This window comes from Erpetoichthys calabaricus, chromosome 3, assembly GCF_900747795.2.
Source record: "Erpetoichthys calabaricus chromosome 3, fErpCal1.3, whole genome shotgun sequence".
Classification (NCBI taxonomy): Eukaryota; Metazoa; Chordata; class Cladistia; order Polypteriformes; family Polypteridae; genus Erpetoichthys; species Erpetoichthys calabaricus.
This window is the reverse complement of record NC_041396.2, coordinates 248,215,003-248,241,302: the sequence shown is the minus strand read 5'-3', so window position 1 is coordinate 248,241,302 and position 26,300 is coordinate 248,215,003. Positions and strand designations below refer to the sequence as shown.

The window sequence follows — 26,300 nt, the reverse complement described above, 5'->3', positions numbered from 1 at the left end:
ACTGTTTAATAATTTATACGCTTCTTATATGTTGTTCAAATTCTTTTATCAAAATACCACTGACAGCGCAATGCACGATAACATCGAGTGAATACACCATACACATCCGCCCACGGCTGCCCTGCTGTGCGCAGATAGGACTTGATTGTACAATAAAATAAAATAAAGATAAAAAGACTAAAACAATCATCACCCATAAAGCGGATAGTAGACGTGACGTACTATATGTGTACCACATTTCAAGTGTATAGGTGCAACGGTTTGCGAGCTACAGGTCATTTAAAATCCTGGACAGACACACAAATTGCCACGGTAGCAAATTACAGAAGAAGATTTTACTGTTTAATAATTTATATTTATATGAAATGTGCTTCTTATATATTACTTCATATTCTCATATGATAATGATGTTAATGTTTATATTGATTTCTGTGTTATTAAAACTGTATGTATGTGTGTATATGTATATATATATATATATATATATATATATATATATATATACTAGCAAAATACCCGCGCTTCGCAGCGGAGAAGTAGTGTGTTAAAGAGGTTATGAAAAAAAAAGGAAACATTTTAAAAATAACGTAACATGATTGTCAATGAAAGCCCGTTTCACTCAGTAAGTCTTATGTGTGTGTTTATGTATGTGTGTGTATATATATGTACATGTGTATATGTAGATATGTATATATATGTATATGTATATAAATGTTTATGTGTGTGTGTATATTATATATATAATATATATATATATATATCTATATATATATATATATATATATAAAAGACAGCAACAGTTATAACAATGACAACACAATTACATTGACAATCATGTTACGTTATTTTTAAAATGTTTCCTTTTTTTTTCATAACCTCTTTAACACACTACTTCTCCGCTGCGAAGCGCGGGTATTTTGCTATATATATATATATATACGAGCTGTATATACCCGGCGTTGCCCGGGGCAGAAGTAACCTAATCGGTCAAACACTTACATATATACCAAAGTAAACCTAATCGGTCAAACAGTTACATATATAAAAAAACCGAACCTAATCGGACAAACAGCTTCATATATACAGAAGCGAACGTAATCGGACAAACAGCTAATCTATATACATAAGCAAACCTAATTGGTCAAACAGTTACATAAATACAAAAGCAAACCTAATCGATCAAACAGCTTCATATATACAGAAGCGAACCTAATTGGTCAAACAGTTATGCATGTGCAGAATAATTTTACAAAGATTATGCGTGTTAACAATCATTAAAAAGAAAAGATTGAGGAACTCTTCTTCTATATGTGATGAAGCTGGATGAAGCTGACTTGACGAAGACGTAGGTGGCATAGATTGGTTTTTCTAAAACAGAAGAAAAAAATGAGTATCTATTATTATTTTAAATTAGAATGAAAATGAGAACCTTGATTAGAGATAGATTATCCGTATTAAAATATGTGCATGAATAAACTTTTGCTAACTCTCTAGCAAAAGTTTATTCATACAAATTGGCATGGGATGGCTTTGTGAAAAAGTAAAAATTAGATAAAAATAAATTGAGAATGCGTACTTCCATTTGACTGAGATTATGTGTAATGATGAAAAAAAAGTTTAGTATGTTTTTTTTTCCATACGGGAAGGATGTAAAACCTTACATAGGCACCCTTCAGCCCGTACTGAAGGGTAGTGTCAGATTCTTACTGACTAAAAAACACCCTTTTTATTCCACAGCTACCCCAAAAACCACTATTAGGCATTACTTTGGGGTGGCAGTAGTTTAGTTATGAAACAGCTGGGTCCTGAAAAAAATCTGTCTGATTAGTGGCTTCATCACATATAGAAGAACAGTTCCTCAATCTTTTCTTTTTAATGATTGTTAACACGCATAATGTTTGTAAAATCATTCTGCACATGCATAACTGTTTGACCAATTAGGTTCGCTTCTGTATATATGAAGCTGTTTGATCGATTAGGTTTGCTTTTGTATTTATGTAACTGTTTGACCAATTAGGTTTGCTTATGTATATAGATTAGCTGTTTGTCCGATTAGGTTCGGTTTTTTTATATATGTAACTGTTTGACCGATTAGGTTTACTTTGGTATATATGTAAGTGTTTGACCGATTAGGTTACTTCTGCCCCGGGCAACGCCGGGTATATACAGCTCGTATTATAGTAATAATAATAGCAGCAGCTCAATACTCGGAGCACCGAGACTCAAACCCCATACCTTTGGGTTATAAGGCAACAGTTCTTACCTTTGCGCCATTCAAGAACATGTATCAACTTCCTGTCAATTGCCATTTGAGTTTGGGTTTTTAACTTAATGACTGCAATATGTAAATTGAATGATTTTTTTTTTTTCTTTGGTTATATTCTTGAATAAAAGCGCACTTGTTTATTTGATATTTGGACTAAAGTCTTCACAGATTATATACTTTATGTCATTATTAGTATAACATGGAAAAAGTTTCTGCTTTAGATATGTGTTCAGCATTTCTTGTCTCACATTTCCTTTGATTCTACACTTACCCAGATCTTTGTAGGCACAAAAAATAAAATAAAATGCAAGTATTCCAAATAACGATATACTGTATTATTTACCCTATACAACTCCAGGAACCTTACACGCAGATAAGGAGCCTTGGCTTGAGCAGGGAGAGTTGAGCTCCGTCAAGGCAGGTGATGGGATATCAGGCTGCTTGCTGCTTGTGCTGATCGATACATTTACAAAACAAAAGAGGCTGATGGAGAGGTGCGAAGGGATTTAAGGTGGGCCAGGATTACAAGTTTTTTCATAGGCTTCGGTATTTCTAGTGTTAAAGGACAACACAGGGATTTGAAATGCCAGCTGTGTGTATTTGCAGACTAGAAGAAAGTCCTATGGACTGACAAATCAAAATTTGACATCTTGGGTTCATCACACAGGGTGTTTGTACGCCATCAAGTTAGTGATAGGCTGGTCCCTCAGTGCGAGATACCAGCAGTCAAACGTAGAGAATGAATTGTGATCGTCTGGGGTTCTTTTGGTAGAGGCAGAGTTGGTGACTTGCAAAGAGTGATTGGCATTCTGAATCAAAAGGGTTACCATAGTTTGCCTGTTATATCAGCAAAAGGTACTTTGATTAAACAAAAATGTGAATAAAATTGTGTACATTTATTGATTCATTGACTTCACTTATGTTTTAATTTGCCATTGTTTATTTGTTGTATAACATTATTAAGACATTAAACTGCATGCATTTCCATAAAAACTGAAAAAACTAAGGTGTTCTATAACTTTTGACTGGTAGTGTATATACATATAATGCTGTTATTAGGGTTGGCAAACAATTTAAAACTTTAATCATGAACTGCAAAAGTCACTCGATTAATCGCATGTTTAACCAAGGTGGTTCAGGAATGTCCAATAGTCCTCTATGAATGTGAATACTGTTTTTTTAGCTGCTCAAACTGTGAAGACTTGTGCCTTTCATCTAAATCCTTGATATGTGACAATTGTCCCATGTAAAGGTAATGTGTAAGAATTGACAGACCTTTCGGAATGATGTGTCTCAGCCCTGTTATCTTCAGGTATATTTAGAGGTCTGCTCTGACGTGACCTATTTTGCAATAAAAAGCAGTAGTTAATGCTTTAGATTTTGCGTCAGAATGGACACAAGTTGTACATTCTGGGACTTGTAGCCTGTTGCAGATTGTTTTTCAGCCTCACTAATGACTTCTTTGACTTTTATTGGAACAGCTCTTGTCTTCATGTTGAACAATGGCATCTACAGACTCCAAAGAGTAGAAAGCAAGCCTAGGTATTTAATGCCGGCACTAATGAAGCAATGAAACACACCCGAGTTATCATAAACATTTCTGATGCAATTGTCCCAAACAGTATGGTACCCTGTAATGAGGTGACCACCTGTAGTGTAAAAGGTGCTGCAATTTCTACATGATATACAGAATTGTGAACAAAAACCTTTAAATTAAGTCTGAGATGTACACTTTAATCATTACCTAAATTAAACATGTCTGAACTGTACTATTCCTGTATCAACTCACTATGCTTAACTGAAATAATCATAAACCTATCCTTTATAACTTAATGGGAAAATAATGGTTTCTACTATTTAACCCCTTGTTGCCTAAATGTATTTATAATTATATAAAAAAAGAAATTATTTGCGTTTTTGCTGCCAAGCAGATGCTAAATTATGTAGAGATTGTTAATTTGAATATAGCACACAAGCAAACACGAAGCTGGTGTGTATTTTTATTTTAGCAAACCTCAAATTTGGACAATTTCTCAAAATTAGCAGCCAAAATCATTGTGCACGGCCACGCCAACACTCCGCTTCCATTAGGCAGATGTAGTTTCCATGATTAGTGCTTCCCATACGATCTTTGGTACGTATCAAATACGCATCAACCGGCATTGGCGGGATACAGACCTTGGCTGCATTCAGGCCAGAAGCGGTTTGAAGCGATTTTGCAACATTTGTCTACAAGGGGTTAAAACTGGGACTGTGGAGGTATTATCAAATCTTCCTTACCAGGAACGGTGCAAAGCTTTTCGGGATTTCTCAAAAATTCATTAATGTTGTTCTGAGACAGCCTGCCAGTCATCTTCCTGTGTTTTGCTTTCTTTTGATGTTTTGATATACACAAGTAACTACATATAAAACTTTCATACAAAACTCTGAATTGGGCGTGGGCAGAGTGTTACAAAAGTTAGAAACATGGTCAGTTTCCTAGCTGTGGTATTTTGTACTTTATATTAAAAAGGGATTTTCTTGTTATGGTGTGATTTTAAACGCAGTAAAATTTAAAAAATTAACAAGATCTATGACTTATGACCTGCTATTAATTTTGATGCAAGGAAAATGTTACAAAAAATAACTGAACTGCATTCAGTCATGGGTTTATTTTTAGTTATCTAAAAGCTTTATAACACATTTATGCTTCTATTGTCATATAAAATAGAGCATCTTCAAATACTGTAGGCTAGTTAGAAACCAGTCTACATTTTGGGTGATGCAACCCACTAGCTCACATGTTTGACAAACAGAGCATGGAGAACGACATACACATGTGCGCCTGTAAATATGGATTACCTGAGACAGCTTTACATTTGTCCATCAAAGAATCAAGAGATTTGTGCTTAAAACATGATTCTAGCTTATTGTGATAATCAAGATGATAGGAAACTTGCAAAATTTGGTGATTACAAAACATTTGGAATAGCAAATAATAAGGGTAGAAGAAAGTTAACTTTAAAAATAACTAGACATCTTTCAAAAGCTGTCAAACATTTTAATAAACACAATTTCAAGTAACTACACGTAGACAAAACAAAGATGCAAGAAAATGACAACCTGTGAAAAAGATTTAGGGATGTACATTTAAACAACAATCTTGTTATCAAGGAGGTAAACAAAAGCAATAAAAAAAACAAATAAAATGATAGCTTGTATTATATAAGCTATTGAATACAAAACAATGGAGAACTGCTAAATAAGAGCAATTGAGGCCACATCTGTAGTTCTGGTCACCATGGGGGGGAAAAACACACATCATCTCTAAAAGGTAAAGGGATTAAAGGACATGTCCAACTCTGACAGACTAGGGTAATAGGGTAATTAACACTAGAATTACAGGAGCCTACGAAAAAACTCGTAGATCCGGCCCAACTTAAATCCGTTCACACCTCTCCCTCAGCGTCTTTTGTCCTGTAAATGTGCCGATTAAGACAAGCAGCAAGCAGCCTGCTATTCCATCCCCCACCGCCACAGACCGTGCACAAATTTCTCCCAGCTCATGCCTTGATTGATTATCTGGGAGTGAACTGCTGGAGTTTTAGAGTGAAAATAATAGATTGTTATTTGGAACACATGCATTTCATGTGTGTTCCGTTTGTATAATAATTTGTGTAAACACATTGCTAAAACAGAAACGTTTCTCATATTTTAGTAGTAAATAACAAAATGTTGGCATAAACTACAGTATATAACGTGTGAAGCCTGAAGTCCATAGATCAAATAAACACTTTCACAAAAGGTTCAAGGATGATACAACAGCTTCCGTGGCGTAGCGGTAAGATTTGCTGACTTGTAATCAAGAGTCCCCGGTTCGATTCCATCTGCCTCCTGTATGTGCCATTTTCAGTAGTGAGCTACTGTTATTGTTAATATTATACAGTACACATATACATTTGATTTGCGTCTGTAACAGACGGTGTACATTTTTAGGACTTGTGAAAGTTACCTTTTTTTTTTCACTTTTATTCTCTCAGTCACAACAGAGATACATACTACCGCCATGGGGATCTGATGCTGTTAGTTTTTATTTGAAACTGGGAGTAACTGTAGATGTGAGTGGTGTTTTGAGGCAATGGAACTGGACATTCTCTGATCTGGAGGGATAAAAGCTGACACACAAACGCTGGTGAATCTGCCTTCTTCGTATCTCGTATTCATTCGCAGAACACTGCATGTTTTTTTTCTAGTAAGATGCGACGACGAAGTTCCTCTGCAAGGTGAACCACGAACTTTTTCTTTTCTCAGTGGCCTCTGTGCATGCCTTGCACAGTACATGTGCATTGATCGCTGTCAGGTCAAGCTTGTTATAGCACAAACAACTGGCCTCCTGCGTGTTCCTGCGTGCACTGAATAAGCTCACGCCTTCTGGTGCACGATGTCAACGCAGCACAGAGAAAGAAAGAAAGAAAGACAAATACTGTATATGGGACATTGGGTATAAATTTATTGTACTTGTAAAAGTTAGATTTTTTCAGTTTTATTCTCTGAATCACGATCACGTTGTACCCCTCCCCCAACCCCGCCCCTCCTGATCTGACTCTAAGTAACAGCGCTAGCATAAATTCACACCCGATCTGACGCTGTTCATTTTCAAATAATATTGCATTAGGGCGATGATATTTTCTGGTTGGTACTATTCAGGTCATAAAGTGATTTCTTCAAAATGTCACATATATTGTCTCTCTTTCAGGTGTGTAATAGAAACCACAGTATAGAGAGAAGTGTGCGCATTGCAACAGGTACACACGTCGCAAATGTAGAAAGGACGGGTCCTTGCGTGCGTTTGAATTGTTAACATTTGAATGTGATGATTGCATATAACGCTGAACTGACCTCTCTGTACTATTGTTGCCTCTGCATGTCCTGGAGTACAAAAGAAACAGCAACATGTGGGGACTGGCAAGATCGGGGGGAAAAAAAACATGCGGTGTTATGCGAATGAATATGAATAATATGAATAATGTTGCATCTGTGCCACAATGTTTTCCAAAATGTACTATACAGGTCATAAAATGAATAATTCCAAATATCATATATACCTACAGTACTGTGCAAAAGTTTTAGGCAGGTGTAAAAAAATGCATTAAACAAAGAATGCTTTCAAAAATGGAAGTGTTAATCATTTATTTTCATCAATCAACAAAATGCAGTGAATGAACAAAAGAGAAATCTAAATCAAATCAATATTTGGTGTGACCACCCTTTGCAGTCAAAACAGCATCAATTCTTCTAGGTACACTTGCACACAGTTTTTGAAGGAACTCGGCTGGTAGGTTGTTCCAAACATCTTGGAGAACTAACAACAGATCTTCTGTGGATGTAGGCTTCCTCACATCCTTCTGTCTCTTCATGTAATCTCAGACACACTCGATGATGTTGAGATCAGGGCTCTGTGGGGGCCATACCATCATTTCCAGGACTTCTTGTTCTTTTTTATGCTGAAGATAGTTCTTAATGACTTTCGCTGTATGTTTGGGGTCGTTGTCCTGCTGCAGAATAAATTTGGGGCCAATCATATGCCTCCCTGATGGTACTGCATGATGGATAAGTATCTGCCTGTATTTATCAGCATTGAGAACACCATTAATCCTGACCAAATCTCCAACTCCATTTGCAGAAATGCAGCCCCAAACGTTCAAGGAACCTCCACCATGCTTCACTGTTGCCTGCAGACACTCATTATTGTACCGCTCTCCAGCCCTTCGACGAACAAACTGCCTTCTGCTACAGCCAAATATTTGAAATTTTGACCAAGTCCTATAAATGTACACCATCTGTTACAGACGCAAATCAAATGTATGTGTGTACTGTATAATTTTAATAATAAGAGTAGCTCACTACTGAAAACGGCAAATACAGGGGGAAGACAGGATCGAACCGGGGACTCTTGATTACAAGTCAGCAAATCTTACCGTGACGCCACGGAATCTGTTGTATCATCCTTAAACCTTTTGTGAAAGTGTTTATTTGATCTTTGGACTTCAGGCTTCACACATTATATAGTTTATGCCAACATTTTGTCATTTACTACTAAAATATGACAAACGTTTTTGTTTTAACAATGTGTTTACACAGATTATTATAGAAACTGAACACACATGAAATGCATGTGTTCCAAATAACAATCTATTATTTCCACTCTAAAACTCCAGCAGTTCACTCCCAGATAATCAATCAAGGCATGAGCTGGGAGAAGTTTGTGCACGGTCTGCAGCGGTAGGGGATGGCATAGCAGGCTGCTTGCTGCTTGTCTTAATCGGCACATTTACAGGACAAAAGACGCTGAGGGAGAGGTGCGAACGGATTTAAGGTGGGCTGGATCTACAAGTTTTTTCGTAGGTTCTGGTAATTCTAGTGTTAAACCCTAGATAGTGAAGACTACTTGGCAATATAACAAAATTCTCAGAAGGACAAACAAAGTTAAACATGCAAAATTCTTCCAATTAAACAGTGAATCGCAATCTCAAAAGAAAACTTATAGAAGGTAATGGGGATTCAATTTAAGAGATAATCGAAGAAGATCTTCTAAAAGGAAAGAGTTTTTTGAGGTCTAAAACAAAGTAAAGATTTGTGCATGTGAAAGTAGGAACTCTGACAAACAAATATTTCAATAAGATACTGGAAAAACTAATGCTATTGGCTAACCAAACAAGCTGCATAGGCTAAAAGATTTCTTGTCATTTGTCAGATATCTTATTTGCTGATATTGGTCCATAATCCTGAGGAATGGCATGCATACATGTTTGCACAAAAATTTACAAGAACATCTGCTTACCTTATGAGTCTCCTCTTTTAGCAGAGTACCACTGTTAATAATGATGAGGCTGAGGGCTGCAAAGACATGACCAAGATGGACTCAGGAAATATTTCATTTTAAAAGAGAGGATTTTTTCAATACCCTATACCTTAACACTTTGTCTCAGATTTACAATACATTCTTTTATCAGATGAATCACAACTTTTTAAAATCAAAAAACGTCCTGCTGTGTGTGCCCCATCAGCATGCATGTTAAACTTGGATTAGTTACTACCACAATAAACCCCTGACATAACAATTATTATTTTCATCCCTTTTCAAACTCTCAAGTGCACCATCGCCTGCCAATTAATCAAAGATTATGTGCAACAATAATATGTTTCCATTGATCAAGTATAAATCCTTTCTCATCCTTAGTATTATTGCAAAGGCACATCTTTGGAGTTTTATTTGATGTGCCTCCTTCTGAATATGTTCTTTGGAACAACAATTATATTTAACCTTGTCCTGAAATGCTGTATAATTATGAAGCATTAAGTAAACCACATCAATTCATCATGAGCTTCCTCTTATCCAGCTGCATTACATTAATCTTTAGGGTCCATTCACACTGGCATTTTTCAAGGTATTTAATGCTGTTTTTAATGCATTTGTCACGTGTTTCTGATAATTTTCCAGGGGAAAAATGACTGACGTCATTTACTGTCATCATTTTGTGGGTTGTTCTAGTGTTGTGAAGTAATTGTTTCTTTTCAGAACATATTCTATAGCTTTAGAAGTTTCACTCCTGGCAATCACAGTACAGAGGAAGAGGTGCCGTCCGCATCACAAGTGCAAATATTTGGGTTCAACCTATTCAGCTGCAAAAGTAGTCCAATGGACAATTCTTGATTCCCTACAAAGAATTCTGGCAGCATCCTGAAAAATTCCAGTATTACACAAGGATGTCAATAACCATGCAAGTAAAATGATACATGATAGTGTGTTTATGATATTGTCTCCTTCAGTTTAGATTTTTAAATATGAAATCATATTAGACTTTTTTTTTTTTTCAAACCACCATTTTATGAACATTGCCATACATTTTAACGAAGTGTTTGGCTAACACTGCCAGAAAGCTGCTGACAGGAGATTTCTAAATTGCTCCCTGCTGAAATGCTTAGATATGAATAGTGTTGCTGAAAATTGTAAAATACTTTACAATTGGTTTAGGGAAGTTTTGGTCTAACATTAAAGTGCTAGGAAAAAGTTTAGGTCCAAGTGGTCTCTTAGCAGTGAATCAAAACCACATCATCATCTCTCCATAATTAACACCACTATCTATCTATTCTGTGCAAGGCCTATTTCTTGACTTGATAAATTAACATTCAATTTGCATGTTTATGCTGGTAACACAGAACCATACATAACCATTACTCATGGTTGCACACTGAACACTGGTAAGGTCTTAATGCAACCTGAATAATTTCCCAACTATATGGGGAAACAACTTTAAAATGTAATACTTACTCCATAAAGTAAGAAATAGTTGGTAAAAATACTGCTTCCAGACTCTTTAAGAAATTTTATGATCACATAAATACTTAGCTGGCTCCACTCAAATCACTTACTGTACACGGCTAAAGCATTTTATGATCCTGAAAGTTAACCGATAACGTTCTGAAGATGAACACTACAGAGTAAGTGACTACAATGATCATTCCTTATAGATAACTCAATATCTTCAGAAAAAGGTTTTTCATTTAGTTCTATAGTACTGAAATCAGAATAAACTCTGAATATTATAATAAGATTCTGGGGTTTTACAAATTAAAATCAAGGTTTTAAATACCTCAATGCCACTTTCCAATTGATTTCATAGTTACACTAAAGTTAGTTTACTGTATTGTCCTACTATATTAACAGTACTCTTTGTATCTTTTAATTTGTAAATTTAACTGTTTCATGCATGCACTCTTGATATCTTTTTAAATATTTTATAGCATATCATCAAGCACATTATCTAACAATGTAAGAAATGGTACTCTGTATGTGTGTGTGTGTGCATCCAGAAAGTACAAGCAATTTGACTGATCAGTTTGGCTTTGCCAACTCAGTGATAGGGATGATGACAAGATACATTAGGGGTTCAAAGTTCAATTCCTGATTGTGACAATGTTTTTTTTATCTTTACAAAAAGGAGTTAAAATGGAGCATTTCAATGACAACAAAGCAAATAACGTACAGAGGGACATCGGAAATAAATACTAACATGGTGAAACCCAAGAAGCCTTCAAAGATGAACAGTATTCCCAAGAAAATGAATGATGTTTTCCCAGTAGGAAACAAGAAACTGTCTAACATTGGGGCAGAGGAATGGCAAGAGGGGTTGAGACACGAGGATCATGACGAAAGCTGTTGGAGGAGCATTGAAGGTACATGTAGGGCAAGAGATATCAAACCTCTTTAAACTTATTTTATTACCTGTCTTCAACAGGTAACGTAGCCAGTACAAAATAAAAATAGAAATAATGACAACATACCATAACATAATAGAACTTTCACGATAGTGCAATCCAATTCAAGGTTGCAGGGGGCTAGAGCATAATTCAGTAGCAATAGGTGCAAGATAGAAAACTGGCCTTAAGACAAAATGCCGGTAAATTGATAGGCCCACTCAAGCATACACCCATGCTCGCACTTCTAGAGGGATAATTTGTAATCACCAATTAACTTGACCTTAACATCTTGGGGGATATGGGAGGAAAACCAACACAAAAAGGGGAGAAAGTGCACACTCCACTCAATAAACAGGTACATTATGAGAAACAGGGAAGCTGGATCCTTGAGCCCGCTACCTTCTAACCACTGTTCCACCTTGATTGTGACACCTTTAATGCCCATGATTAAGTAATACTAAAAATTAAATTGAAAAAGTTGCTCCACAATGGGAATTTAGAAAGAAGAGAACAGGTAAGACTCCTCGCACACACTTTTGGGCTATTTGTCAAATAACCACATTTTGCATTATTAATCTACAGTTTCCATGCATTTGATCCTTTAAACGTTATTAAGATTAGAAGTGCTTTAATACAGTGCAAATGTTTGTATTGAAAAAGAAAAAATAAGCATGTATAAAATACTTGACACAAGACACCTCAGACAACAGTTAAATGTAAAACCTACACTTTAGTGCTGCCTTGCAGCAGTCGGAATTAGCATTGCTCTCTTGCTTCCTGTATCCCTGCAAATGTGGTGTTGCTTCATGGAGATCCAATCCTTTGGTTCTTTTTCCTCCAACCTTCCCAACATTGTTACTGAGCTCTGGCATAGCCTTTCCGGTCCTCAGCTGGAATTGTAAAACATAGCAAAGCTTACAAAATGACAACATCCTTTATTATTTATACATAACTGAGTCTGAACAACAAATGACCATGTAAGTATAGCCTTAATTATCTGCCTCAAACAAGTAAGCATCATCACAATGCTAACGCTACAAATGAAGAAAACATCTCCCATTAACCAGTATTTAGAGTAAGGAGTCTCCTCTATTAAGTCTGAAGTTTAACAGAGGGCTGATTATAAATTGTACCCTCCTAGTCAATCTATTTTCTTAACACTGGACTTAAATTTTCACACAATACTTGTATTATGAAGTCTATTACATTTTTTTTTCATTAAAATGCTACAAATGTTAAACTTGACATATTTAATTGTTTATTATTTATTTATTGTACTGCTGCTTGCCATCATTATTTTAGACTGAGAATCACTGCTTTGAGTTGCAGTGATCAAGATATAACTATTCCTTGCTAAGGGGTGTATACGGGAAGATGCGCCAGAAGTGATCATGAAGCACAATGGTATTTAAGCCAGCAAGTCAGTATCACTATTGTCATAAATGTTGTGAATTTCTAAACAAAAGTATATGAACTGTGCACAAAATATTTTTTACTTTAATTTTTGAATAATACATCACTTCTGGGGGAAAATTAATTTTTGATACCAGTGGAATTCTCTGGCACCAATTGACTCAGGTGCAACTGAAAATTTTATTGATTCACAGCTGTTGGCAGACATTAAAGTAACACACCTCCCTCTAAAAATTAAAAAAAAAAAAAAAAAATCACCCCAATCTTTGGATGCAGGTATTATTAACTACCTGTCATCATATATCTCCTTACATAAAGGGGACAATGAAATAATCACATTCTTTGTAATACCCAGCAATGCTCATAGATTAATTTTGGATTATCCCTATCGGATTTATATCTGTATCGGCAGATAATGGGTTAAAATAATTTTATTGGCATCGGACCGATGACTAAATTGGACCGATAATTCAAACCGATATTGATGACACATTCACTGTGTTCCAGATGTGCCAGACGTTTAGGCGACGCTGGGCTACTGTGTGAAAAATGTTTGCGGTGTGGAAGTTTTTCAAAGTGAGTGAGAATGACATAAAATATCCCATTTGCAGCATTTGTTCGACTAATGTTTTGCACGGAGGGACCAACATGCAAAATTTCAATACCACCAACTTAATTACACACTTGAAGACACACCATCCTGACAGAATTCCTCAGAGCAAAAGAGGAGAATCCTGCGCCATCGCGCACAAAATCAAAAACTGCAGTTGATCAACGTGTTGATCAGTTACTTGAAAAATCAAAGAAATCTGGTAAAGATAACCCTAAAGCTCAAACAATTACTAGAAAGGTGATGGAATTTATTGCTCTGGACGATCAGCCATTTTCTGTTGTAGAAGCTACTAGAAAGGTGATGGAATTTATTGCTCTGGACGATCAGCCATTTTCTGTTGTAGAAGATATGGGATTTCAAAGGCTGCTTGAGCATCTTGAGCCCCGTTACCAGATACCCAGTCGCCGTTATTTTTCTGACATAGCGCTTCCAGAGTTACATAAGATTGTGGAAAGTCATGTGCACAAACTCCTTGCTGAAGATGTCACAGCCATAAGCTTTACCACTGATATATGGACATCTGATATGAGTGCTATTAGTATGCTTAGTTTAACTGCTCAGTGGATCAACCGCAAGTTTGAATTGCAGAAAGCAATCTTGAACACCCAAGAATGCTCTGGATCACATATGGGTGCTGCACTCTCTGTGGCGTTTAAAAGAATGTTTGAAACATGGAAAATACCCAAAGAGAATGTACATGTAGTATTACGAGACAATGCACGCAACGTTGCAAAGGCTATGGAGGAATGCGGGATCCCAAGTTTGCCATGTATGGCTCATACTTTACAGCTTGCTGTGAACGATGGCTTACTATCCCAGCGCAGCGTCTCGGATACAATAGCGATCAGCAGAAAAATAGTCGGTCACTTTAAGCATTCACAATTAGCCAATTCGCGTCTCAAAACTATACAAACTAAACTTGGTATGCAGCCAAAAATGCTTCAGCAAGACGTTTCGACTAGATGGAACAGCACATTCTATATGCTGCAAAGCTTGCTGGAGCAGAAAACAGCCCTTGGGTCTTATGCCTCCGATTTTGAGTTACCTGCAACTCTAATGCCTAATTAGTGGGGTTTGATCGAGAACATAATCACACTCCTTGCTCCATTTAAACAACTGACAAAAGAAATTTGCCAGTCTGAAGCCTTGGCTTCTAACGTTATTCCCTCAGTTAATGCTTTAAAATGACTATTGACTAAAAGCGCTCATACTGACTTCGGAGTCAAAACCAGTAAAAGCGCTCTATTGGAGGCTGTAAACAATCATTACATTGAGATTTACACAGAATCCATGTACTGTGTTGCCACTATTGTAGACCCGAGATACAAAGACCACTATTTCGATGCAGATGTAAAATCACTGGCACTCAAAATGTTGCAAGCTCAGATGGAACTTGCATCGAACGAAATGCAAACGACTGAATCACAGATAGATGGTCCACAACAGAAAAGGGCCAAGATAAATGATGAGGTGGCATGCACGCTCTTCAAAATGTACAACGAATTTCTTGAAGAGAACACATTGATGCCTCAGGAAAACAGCCAGACTGACAACAGAGGCGAGTTAAAAAAAAAAAAAGCTCTGTGTAGATCTTTACAACATTGTTTTAAGTAAATAACTAGGGCTGTCGGATCGAATATAACTATTCTAACATAATTCGAATGTATGAAAGATCTTGGAAGGCAAGAAAGAAAAACGGCAATCGAATGTAAAAGAGCAGTTGTTGGTTTTACCTCACACAAACTTTGGCTTCATGTTACTTAAGATGTGCTGGACACTATTGTGGGATTTACAGATCTGTTTTTGCACGTAACTTTATAGGATCAGCCTATACGTGTTTCTAAATTGTTAACCCATATTGTTATTAGTCATTAGTTAAATGATCGGCATCTTCTGTGTTAAACACACCCATTTTAAAGATAGCTAGTTTTCATCAAGCAACCGAGCCAACTATAGCCTATGCTTCTTTGCTTCATATTTTTGTTCGGTGCGTGTTAATTAAATCGTCTCATAAATAAACACAAACTCGTTTTACATTTTTTTGTTACTTTGAAAAATGCTGTCTGCTAATAATTGATTATAATACACAAAATACTTAAAAGACCTAAACAAAGTAACATTTAATACACTTGTTTCATTTGTAAAACACTTAAAGGGTCACAATGCTTCAGTTTATTTACTGTAAAAAATAGACACAGGGATATAAGGTCCTCTGGCCTCTAGGAAAAAAAGAAAAAAATGACTGCATTTACTTTGTTTGAGCAATCACTGACAATTTTGGTTGTTTTTCTTTTAAACATTGTCTTTAGAAAGTGCCAGTGTGGTTCGTGTCTTATTTCTCTTGCGTTGCTTTTTGTGGGAGAGCCAATCACATTCATGGAAGCCACTGTTTTCACCTGAGTCTCTTAAGCAATAATGAGAAACTTGTAAGCAGATCATGATCTACAGCAGGGGTGCCCAATCCGTCGATAGAGATCGACCGGTAGATTGCAGAGGTAGTGCAGGTAGATCGCGTTGCATTCAAAAAAAAATTTTTTTTAAACGTTAGTCTATTACAGCGTTTCTCAACCTTTAAGTATTTGCGACCCGAGTTTTCATAACAATTTTAATTGCGCCCCCTTAACGTTTTTTGGAAAGGAGCCCACTAATACCAATTTGTTTTTTTTTAATTAATGATATATCATGGATGCATATTTTATTATGCCTACTTAACTTTTATCGACATATATCTAACTCTATATTTATTTTCTAGTATCAGAATGTAGTTTAAGTTAATTTGTTTTGGTTTCAATAGATGTATTTTTCATAATTTCGATTCTTGTTTTCTTTTTTTCACATCTTCGCGCCCCCTTTTTTGTCACTTTGTGCCCCCCTAAGGGGGCCCGCCCCACAGTTTGAGAACCACTGGTCTATCATATATTCTCCCTATGGCATTTGCCACTTGATTGACATACAGGGCAGCCAGTCTGAGATATCTTTTTTCCTAACACACTGGTCATCCCGCACGCACGATCAAACGCACGAGCTACTGCAAAACTCTGGCTGTGATCTAATTAGCCTTCCAATTTATATCGACTACAGAAGGGATTTAAAAAAAAAAAAAAATGTCTGGGGAGGGTATGGGCTAGATGTGGAATTGGAAGAGCATTTTTTTCTCACAATGTCACAATTGAAGTGCGTTTGTCTGATCTGTCAATCTATCATTGCTATTCCAAAGAAGGAAAATGTGGAAAGGCACTTTCGAACTGTTCATAAAAACTACGAAACTGACTTCCTTCCGAAAAGCGATCCAAGAAAGAGAAAGGAGAGGGAACTAAAATCGCAGTTAATCGGACAGCCGTCATTTTTCACATTCAGCTGAAGTCTGGGGCTCATGGACAGTTTTGGAACTCACTCACAGAGAAAAAGTACCCAAACATGAGGAAATGTGCTACCTCCTTGACTGCATTTTTCAGCTCTACTTTAAGGTGGCCATCCATCCCCGTTTTCCGGGGACAGTCTCCTTTTTTGGACAATTATCCACACTCAGAAACATGTCCCTGTTCTGTCCCCGGTTTAAGATTTCGGCCCTGGTTTCAGCTGGTTCACTTTTTTGAATGTATCTCATCACCATGATAATTTGAACTTGGCACGCGTGCACGGTGTTTTGACGGAGCTTATGCTCTACTGCATCCTGCAACTTTGGCGAGAAATCACATGATAAGCTTTCGCTTTATAGTCTACGCTCCTCTAGCCCCTGCCCCCCAAAAGTCCCCGGATTGGCCTAAAAAATGTTGGTCACCTTATCTACTTATTTATGCGAATCAGCCTTTTCCCACATGAAGATTATTAAATCCAAATACTGTAGTGACCATAAATGTATTGAATTGTTATTGTGCCGTAAGGGTTATTCAGTTATGCAAGGAACGACAACGTATATTTTATGTGTTAAGTATACTCAGTATATATTATATATATACTAGTCATTTAGCCCGTTACAATAACAGGCGCTAGAACAGTAGTGCATAAACATTAGTAGGAACAGTCTATATTAAATGGCAAGGGACTTTGACCTCATTCTTTTTGTTGGTCGTATTTTTCTTTCTTTCAGCCTTTCTTTTGTTGATGTTTACTTGCTGAGCTGACCGTTCTTCGTGGGCTGCCGCCGTGTATTGTGTGCCTTTAATTTTCTGACACAGTAATACTGTCTTGTACGGCTCTATTCAATAAGGGCGCGCACAAAAAGGCGAGCTTCAAAAAGGCGACCTTAACTGAGAGCGCCTTTATTCACTGCACCTAATTGAGGTCGCCCTTTTGAGGCTCGCCTTTTTGTGCGCACCCTTATTGAAGGATACCGTCTTGTACGCCCGCCGGCTTGTACGTCCGTAATATACCTTTAATTTTCTCTGGCAGTAATACAGGCGTGCGCGTCGGTAATATGCCTTTAATCTCCTCTGACAGTAATACTGGCTTGTATGTGGCTGTAATATGCGTCATTGTATTGTGTACCTTTAATTTCCTCTCGTTATCTCCTCTGCAGTTATTGAAAGACTCCCGAGATTTACATCAGACAGAGGGCATGGCTAATTCATTTGACCCAATACTATACTGAAACAAATAAGTTTAGTAACATACAGGTAGGCCCAGTGAACTCACTCAAGATTTGGCAATCCCTCCACATGTCTCAACTGACACCAGTTCGCTTGAGAATGTATATGAGACCTAAAACTACTCCTCATATTATAGTGGACTAAGATACAGAATGTCAATATAATCAAGTTTTTTTCATTCTTAGTTGCATTATCTGGTCGACTGATGGGTTATGGTCCTAAGAAAAGGTTTCTGGGAACAAATTGATCTGGTCCATGCTCCTCAACTAGTATCATAATTTTATAAATGTGTGGGAAGGTATATTAACACTAGAATTACCAGAGCCTACAAAAAAACTCGTAGATCCGGCCCACCTTAAATCGCTTCTTAAAACCGTTGTCACCTCTCCGCCAGCATCTTTTGTCATCTAAATGTACTGATAAAGACAAGCTGCCAGCAGCCGGCTATTCCATCCCCCCACCGACTTGCATCTCCCAGCTCATGCCTTGATTGATTATCTGGGAGTGAAGTGGAGTTTTAGAGTGGAAATAATAGATTGTTATTTGGAACACACGCATTTCATATGTGTTGCATTTCTACAGTAATCTGTGTACACACATTGTTAGAACAGAAACGTTTTTTATATTCTAGTAGCAAATGACAAAATGTAGGCATAAACTATATAATGTATGAAGCCTGAAGTCCAAATATCAAAGAAACAGTTTCACAAAAGGTACAAAAAAAAGCCACCGCCAAAAAAAGCCGCTTTAGTATGTGACATTGACACACATTAGCCATTGCTGCCTCCGTGGCGCAACAGTATCAGTTGCTGACTGGGAATCAGAAGGTTGTGTGTTCGATCCTGCATGACTCCTTTTTGGAAGTGTTCTTATTTTCACTATTTTATAATAAAAAGATACATTTGATTTCAGTCTGTAACAGCTGGTGTAATATATGATATTTGTAAAGGTTAGCTTTGTTTATTTTTTTTTAAATTCACTTTTCATTGTCTCAGTCGCGTTCAGGATCCTTCCCTACCCCATCTAACACTGCTGTTTTCACATAAAGACGCGCTATAGCTCTGCAGTGTATCACGATACATACGACCGCGTGTTTTTTTCCCCCAATCTTGCTGTATGCTGTTTCTTTTGTACTCCAGGACATGCAGAGGAAAGCATAGTAAAGAGCAGTAACTTCAGCGCTATATGCAATCATCAGACACTCCCCATCTGACACTGCTGTTTTCACATTAAGACGCGCTATAGTTCTGCAGTGTACTTGTGGCTGCATTGTCGTACCAATGCTTGCGAACTGAAGTGTCTGCATGCACTTTTCGTGGCATTACACGTGTATTTTTTGAGCATGCCCGTGTCGCTCAAACACAGGAATATATGTTGATGTAAAAGTATAACAAAACAAGTGCACTTTTATACAAGACTATAACCGAAGCAAAAAGAAAGCAAGTTACAGTAGGCGGTTGATATGACAGCTTGCGTGGTGGAATGCTAAGAACTGCTGATTTCCATTCCGTGCTATATAACTGTTAACATTTGAATCTGATGATTGCATATAGCACTGTCTTATTCAGTGTGCGCAAGAACATGCAGGTGGCCAGTTGCTGCGTGCTACAACGCACATTTTAAAAAAAGAAAGAGACAAATATATGTGACGTTTTGAAGAAATCATTTTATGACGCGAATAGTACCAATCAGAAAACATCGTCTAAGTAATGCAATATTATTTGAAAACGAACAGCATCAGATCAGGTGTGAAGTTATACTGGCGCTGTTTGAGTCAGACCAGAAGCTGAATAAGCTGAAAAAGCTCCTGTTCTGACTCTAAGTAAAAAAGCATGAATTAATCAACAGAAATAACCACGATTGACATTTTAAACTTAACGATTTACAGTGCATACCAATTTATAAATTTAATGTCCGTTTGAGGAAAAAAAAAACATTTTCTCCAAAGCTGGGAATTGAACTCAGGTCTCTGTAGCACGGTAGGGCAGCTGTGCTCCAAGTGAGCAAACCGTAGCGTTAAGCCACAGAAGGTGTTGTACCTTCCGTGAACCTTTTGTGAAAGTGTTTATTTGATGTTTGGACTTCAGGCTTCACAGATTCTATAGTTTATGCCTACATTTTGTAACATTTATTACTAAAATATGAAAAAGTTTCTGTTTTAGCAATGTGTTTACACAGATTACTGTAGAAACGGAACACGCATGAAATGCATGTGTTCCAAACAACGATCTATTATTTCCATTCTAAAACTCCAGCAGTTCAGTCACTCCCAGGCATGGGAGCTGGGAAAACTTAGTGAACGTTCTGCGACGGTGGGGGATGGAACAGCCGACTGCTCGCTGCTCCTCTTAATCGGCACATTTAGAAGACAAAAGAGAGGTGAGAACGGTTTTAAGGTGGGCCGGATCTACGAGTTTTTTTGTACACTCTGGTAATTCTAGTGTTAAGAGCTTTCATATAATCCTTGTACTGTGAAGACTATTATCATTATCTATTTTATTAATATGTATTAAACTTATAATATTTAATTGTTTATTATTATTTGTTCTGTCATGATGTCACCTTTGTTTTGGGATTAGCACCATCACTTTGAGTTGCAGTCATCAAGATGTAACTACTCATCACTAAGGGGCAGATGCAGGAAGTCAGTGACTTGCAATTTGGTTTTGGTGCCTGTTTTCAACTTCATTTTGATTAATGTTCTTTTCACGGTCCTCTTTTCTCACTTGCACTGCCTGTCTTTGCTGTCAGTATATCTCCATGACTAATTTCTGCTAGAAGTCAGTGGCTTATGCCCAGGAGAAAAACAATCTAAGCAGGCTTAAGCAAAAGTCAAGAATGTAGGATAATATGACAGCAATTCACTGTCAAAATGCTTATGAGATAAAGGCGATTATCAGAGAAGGACTTAAACAGAAAGTTTCTCTATATGCAGATGATATGGTACTGTATACATATCAGACCCACAAAATACTATGTCTGCAGTCCTAACAGCACTAATAGAATTTCAAAAGATTTCTGGTCTCAGAATCAATTTGAATAAAATTGTGCTCTTCCCAGTGAATTCTTAAGCACACAATATTAGATCGGACACCTTCCCTTTTATCATCACAGATCAGTTTAAATACCTAGGTGTAAACATCACAAGTAAACATAAAGCTCTTTATCAACAAAATTTTGCCGTAGGTAGGGGTGGGCGGTATGACCAAAATTCTATATCACGGTATTTTTCTAAATTATCCCGGTTTCACGGTATTCAACGGTATTTTTTTCCCCATGCATGAGTGGATGTTAACCACATTTTCCACTGCAATTACTGGCTAAGAATAACCTATTCCACTGTCAAGAGTATTGTACACTGTACAAAAAAACATTTTAATGTGCACACAATTATTAATACAGTTTTGCATTGCCCCATAAAGTGATAGTTTTCAAGGGGGTGGCACTAATGGAGAAGGTATCACATTGCATGACAGATGCAGTCAAAATATAGAACCTTTTTATTGAACAAATTTTTCAAAAACAAACTATAATTTTGACAACATATTTTCAACCATACAAAGAGGCATTTAGACTTAGTAAAATATCCAGAAGTGCTTGTCAAAAATTGTATTGCACCGAATATGTCTTAGAAAAGGAATAAATAGTAAATATTTTTTGTAAACCAACTACACTTTCTGTTAATGTTAACAATCTCTGTCCACTGACACGTTAAAGTGACTTTTTAAACAACTTTATCATCATTAAACTGCATAATATTTAAACTAATAAATAATAACAATAAAATAAATAATAGTATTATTACTGATAGTTGCACTATTACTTCAAGACTTCAAGCCCAGGTGCATTACACAGTATTCACCAAATTAAAATAAAATAAAACAAGTGCAACTTGGTGATGACATCTTTACCAACTGAACCATCATTTAGGCAAACTGCATTAATATAGACCTTGCTTCAAGCTAAGCTATACTGGGAAGAAAAAAACAAACTATATGTCGCGAACAAAGTCAACATTTCCACTTTATTCTCACCGTTTATGTTGAGATTAAAGTCGACATTTCCACTTTATTCTCATAGTTTACTTCATAATTAAAGTAGAATGTCGTAAACTAAACTTCTTCCTAAAATCAATGTTTAATCAATTACTTAATTTACCCCGTCATAAATTAATGCAGCGCATTAAATGCTTTGTGTTACGTTCCCTGACCCAGTGGTTAATCACTACGCTTCTTAAGCTGACTTCCTCCACACTAAGAGAAGACAGCGATCACCATACAGAATCCATTCACTTCATGATATTCCTGCTTTCTGAAAATTTAGAATGCTAAGATAAATACTTGATATCATTTTCATGATGAAATGCATTAAAGCAGGTATTACACATGCACGGTAGTGAGGCGGTAGTGCTGCTCCCTCGCAGTAAGGGGTCCCCAGGTGTATGTTCAGTGTAGAGAACTTTATGGCAGGTGTGACGAGGCTCCAAAAAACTGGATGTATGAATAGCTATCGCACAGGTTTAACTTAAATATTGTGTAAATGTTGGGTTTGTGATCTGCTGGTCGGAGACATGAACACAGAATTCAATGCATGTTCTTCTGAGCGGGCTATCTTTATTGCATGCATGCTGTCTCTATCTGATGTAGGCTACCAAAACCCCAGTTCCTATCCTTCCTTTTTCTTTCACCACATAACCAATCACCACACGATAAACGTCTTTGTGAAATTAAAACTAGTTATAAACTTAGCCCACGGAGTGTTGAGAACTTTAAAAATATCTTCGTTATACATGTTTAATTATGCCATCCATTCAGAGTTGCGCCCATCTCTGAACGAGTCGCCAGCACATCGAAGGATGAATACAAGCAAAACATACACTAGCAGGGCCAATATAGCACAACAAAACCCCACATCCTACATGACTTTGAAAGGAAACTGAAGCGCCGAGTAAACCCACCAGAAAAACATGCAAATGCAAGGCAGGCACGCCGCCGTGCCCCCATATGATTAATGCATGCTTTAATGCATTTCACCATGAAAATTATATTAAGTATTTATTTTAGCATTCTAAATGTTCAGAGAGAAGGAAGATCATGAAGTGAATGTATTCTTGACTACAGATCGCTGCCGGCACCTCCTCTTAGTGCAAGAAGAAGTCAGTTTAAGAATCACTTAACACAAAGCATTTAATGTGCTATATAACTTATGATGGGGTTTGAGAAAATCTAGTAAATTAAATATTCATTTTACGATGAAGTTTAGTTTACGATGTTCTACTTTAATGACAAATTACGAGAATAAAGTCAACATGTCGACTTTAATGTTGACATAAACGGCGAGAATAAAGTCAACATGTCGTCACACTATTACACAGTACCCAGGTACATTACACTGTATTGAAAACAAATAAAACAAGTACAACTTGGCTTGCAGTATAATCCAGTAGTATAGAAACAGTATTTATACATCTGACCTTTTAAAACTAAAGTATCTCCAGGCTCTCTGTCTACAGTGATCCCTCGCTATATAGCGCTTCACCTTTCGCGGCTTCACTCCATCGCGGATTTTATATGTAAGCATATTTAAATATATATCGCGGATTTTTCGCTGCTTCGCGGGTTTCTGCGGACAATAGGTCTTTTAATTTTTGGTACATGCTTCCTCAGTTGGTTTGCCCGGTTGATTTCATACAAGGGACGCTATTGGCAGATGGCTGAGAAGCTACCCAACTTACTTTCTCTCTCTCTCTTGCGCTGACGTAGGGGGGTGTGAGCAGGGGGGCTGTGTGCAGCTGCTTCCTGAAGGACATGCTGCACGGTGCTTCGCATACTTAAAAGCTCAAAGGGCACGTATTGATTTTTGACTTTGTTTTTCTGTGGCTCTCTCTCTCCCTGCTCCTGACAGAGGGGGTGTGAGCTGCCGCCTTCAACAGCTTTGTACCAGCGTTGCTTCGCATACTTAAAAGCCAAAAAGCCCTATTGATTTTTTTTTTTGACTGCTTGCTTTGTTCTCTCTCTCCTGATGCGCACTCCTTTGAAAAGGAAGATATGTTTGCATTCTTTTAATTGTGAGACAGAACTGTCATCTCTGTCTTGTCATGGAGCACAGTTTAAACTTTTGAAAAAGAGACAAATGTTTGTTTGCAGTGTTTGAATAACGTTCCTGTCTCTCTACAACCTCCTGTGTTTCTGCGCAAATCTGTGACCCAAGCATGACATTCTAAAAATAACCATATAAACATATGGTTTCTACTTCGCGGATGGCTCTGGAACGCAACCCCCGCGATGGAGGAGGGATTACTGTATTTTCACCGCGCAGCATTCCTATGCTACCGCCCACTATTTGGTGGTGTAGCAGTGAAAAAGAGCCCTAGTGCAACAAATCTGTGTTTAGCGGTGTAGCAGTGAAAAAGGTCCCCACTTGAACAGTTTCCCGCTGCGCCACGTTCCGAACGTCGTTTAGGCAATTTAAACCGGTGTTGCGGTATAAGAAAAATCCATATCATAAAAAAAAATAAAAAACGGTTTTCGGTATGAACCGGTATACCGCCCAGCACTAGCCGTAGGTATAGAAAAAATTAAGCAAGACTTATATAGATGGTCAACCAGAGTGGTGGCTCTCAGGCTAAGGATCTGCGCTGGTATCCTGAAGGTTGCCGGTTCGAATCCCCGTCACTGCCAAAAGAGATCCTACTCTGCTGGGCCCTTGAGCAAGGCCCTTAACCTGTAATTGCTCCAGGGGCGCTGTACAATGGCTGACCCTGCGCTCTGACCCCAAGGGGTATGTGAAAACTAACAAATTCCTAATACAAGAAATTGTATAAGGCGAAATAAAGAACAAAAAAAAAAAAAAAACCCTTCATCTCACTTTAGCTGGAAGAATTAACATTGTCAAGATGAATATCCTTCCAAAGCTTCTTTTTTATTTCAAAACAGTCCAATATACATCAATAAATAATTTATTAAGAAATTAAATTCAACCATAACCTTATTTATTTGGAATTCAATACATCCACGTATCCAAAGGGCGACCCTACAAAGACTTATGGCAGTAAATATACAAGCTATTAAAACCTGGACATGGACAGAAATAGATGAACATACACAGCCTTGTTCCACAATAGAATTAAAATCCTGCAGTACTTCTTTACATTCCTTGCTTTGCATCCCAATAAATACAAATGATCACCAATACACTAACAACCCAATTGTGCTTCACTCACTTAAAATATGGAACCAATATAGGAAGCATTTTAAGATAGAAAAGCTTTTATCTGTGGCATCTCTGCCTGAGAACCACCTTTATCCACTCTGGCAAACATATGCAGTTTTTAATATCTGGAAAACATTTGGGATGAAATCACTTAGGGATCTGTACATAGACAACATCTTTGCATCCTACGAACAATTACACTCCAAATTAAACTTTCCAACAACACATTTCTTTCACTACTTTCAAATTCGAAACTTTGTTAAACAGAACCTGCCCAATTTTCCTCACCTCCCACCTACCTATATTCTGGAAAAAATATTGATCAGTCTTGAGGACAGCATTTCCATAATATATTGTATAAAACCATTTTACAGTCCCTCCCTTTTAAAGATCCAAGAGTGCAGTGGGAAAAGGATCTCTCACTCAACATCTCAGAAAAGGAGTGGAAAGAAGAATTGCAGAGAATTCACTCGAGCTCCATATGTGCAAAGCATACAATTATTTAACTTAAAATTATATATTAAGCACATCTCTCTCGTTTAAAATTGTCCAAAATGTTTCCAGGGCAAGACCAACCTGTGAATGCTGCAATCAAGTTCTGCCTTCACTGGGCTACATGTTTTGGACCCGCACCAAATTAACATCATTCTGGACCAAAATGTTTAAAACCTTTCAGACAGCCTTGGTGTCACAATCCCTCCTAATGCACTAACAGCTGTGTCTGGGGTACTTCCAGATGGGCTTAAAGTGGAGAAGGACAAACAAACTGTTAATTGCCTTTTCTATACTATTGGCACATAGAATAGGAGAGTTTGGGATTCTTCCAGTTGAGCAAGATAAGTCTAAGTCAGTGGGTAATGTTATATACTATTTGAACCTGGAAAAAATCAAATTCGCATTTAGAGGATCTGTACAAAACTGTTTCAAAATTTGGCAGGATCTAATCAATAACATTTTAGAATAAGAA

At 37.2% G+C, this 26,300-nt stretch overlaps 1 protein-coding gene across 1 annotated transcript in view; it reads right to left on the bottom strand.

Moving 5' to 3' along the window:
• pelp1 (proline, glutamate and leucine rich protein 1) overlaps positions 1-26,300 on the bottom strand; it is a 71,866-nt gene that overhangs the window by 15,775 nt on the left and 29,791 nt on the right. Inside the window, exons 13-14 of the mRNA XM_028797974.2 lie at positions 12,234-12,396; positions 9,087-9,142 (exon numbers count right to left, since the gene is read on the bottom strand). Coding sequence (XP_028653807.2) covers positions 9,087-9,142; positions 12,234-12,396 — 219 coding nt within the window. The remainder of the gene's footprint in view (positions 1-9,086; positions 9,143-12,233; positions 12,397-26,300) is intronic.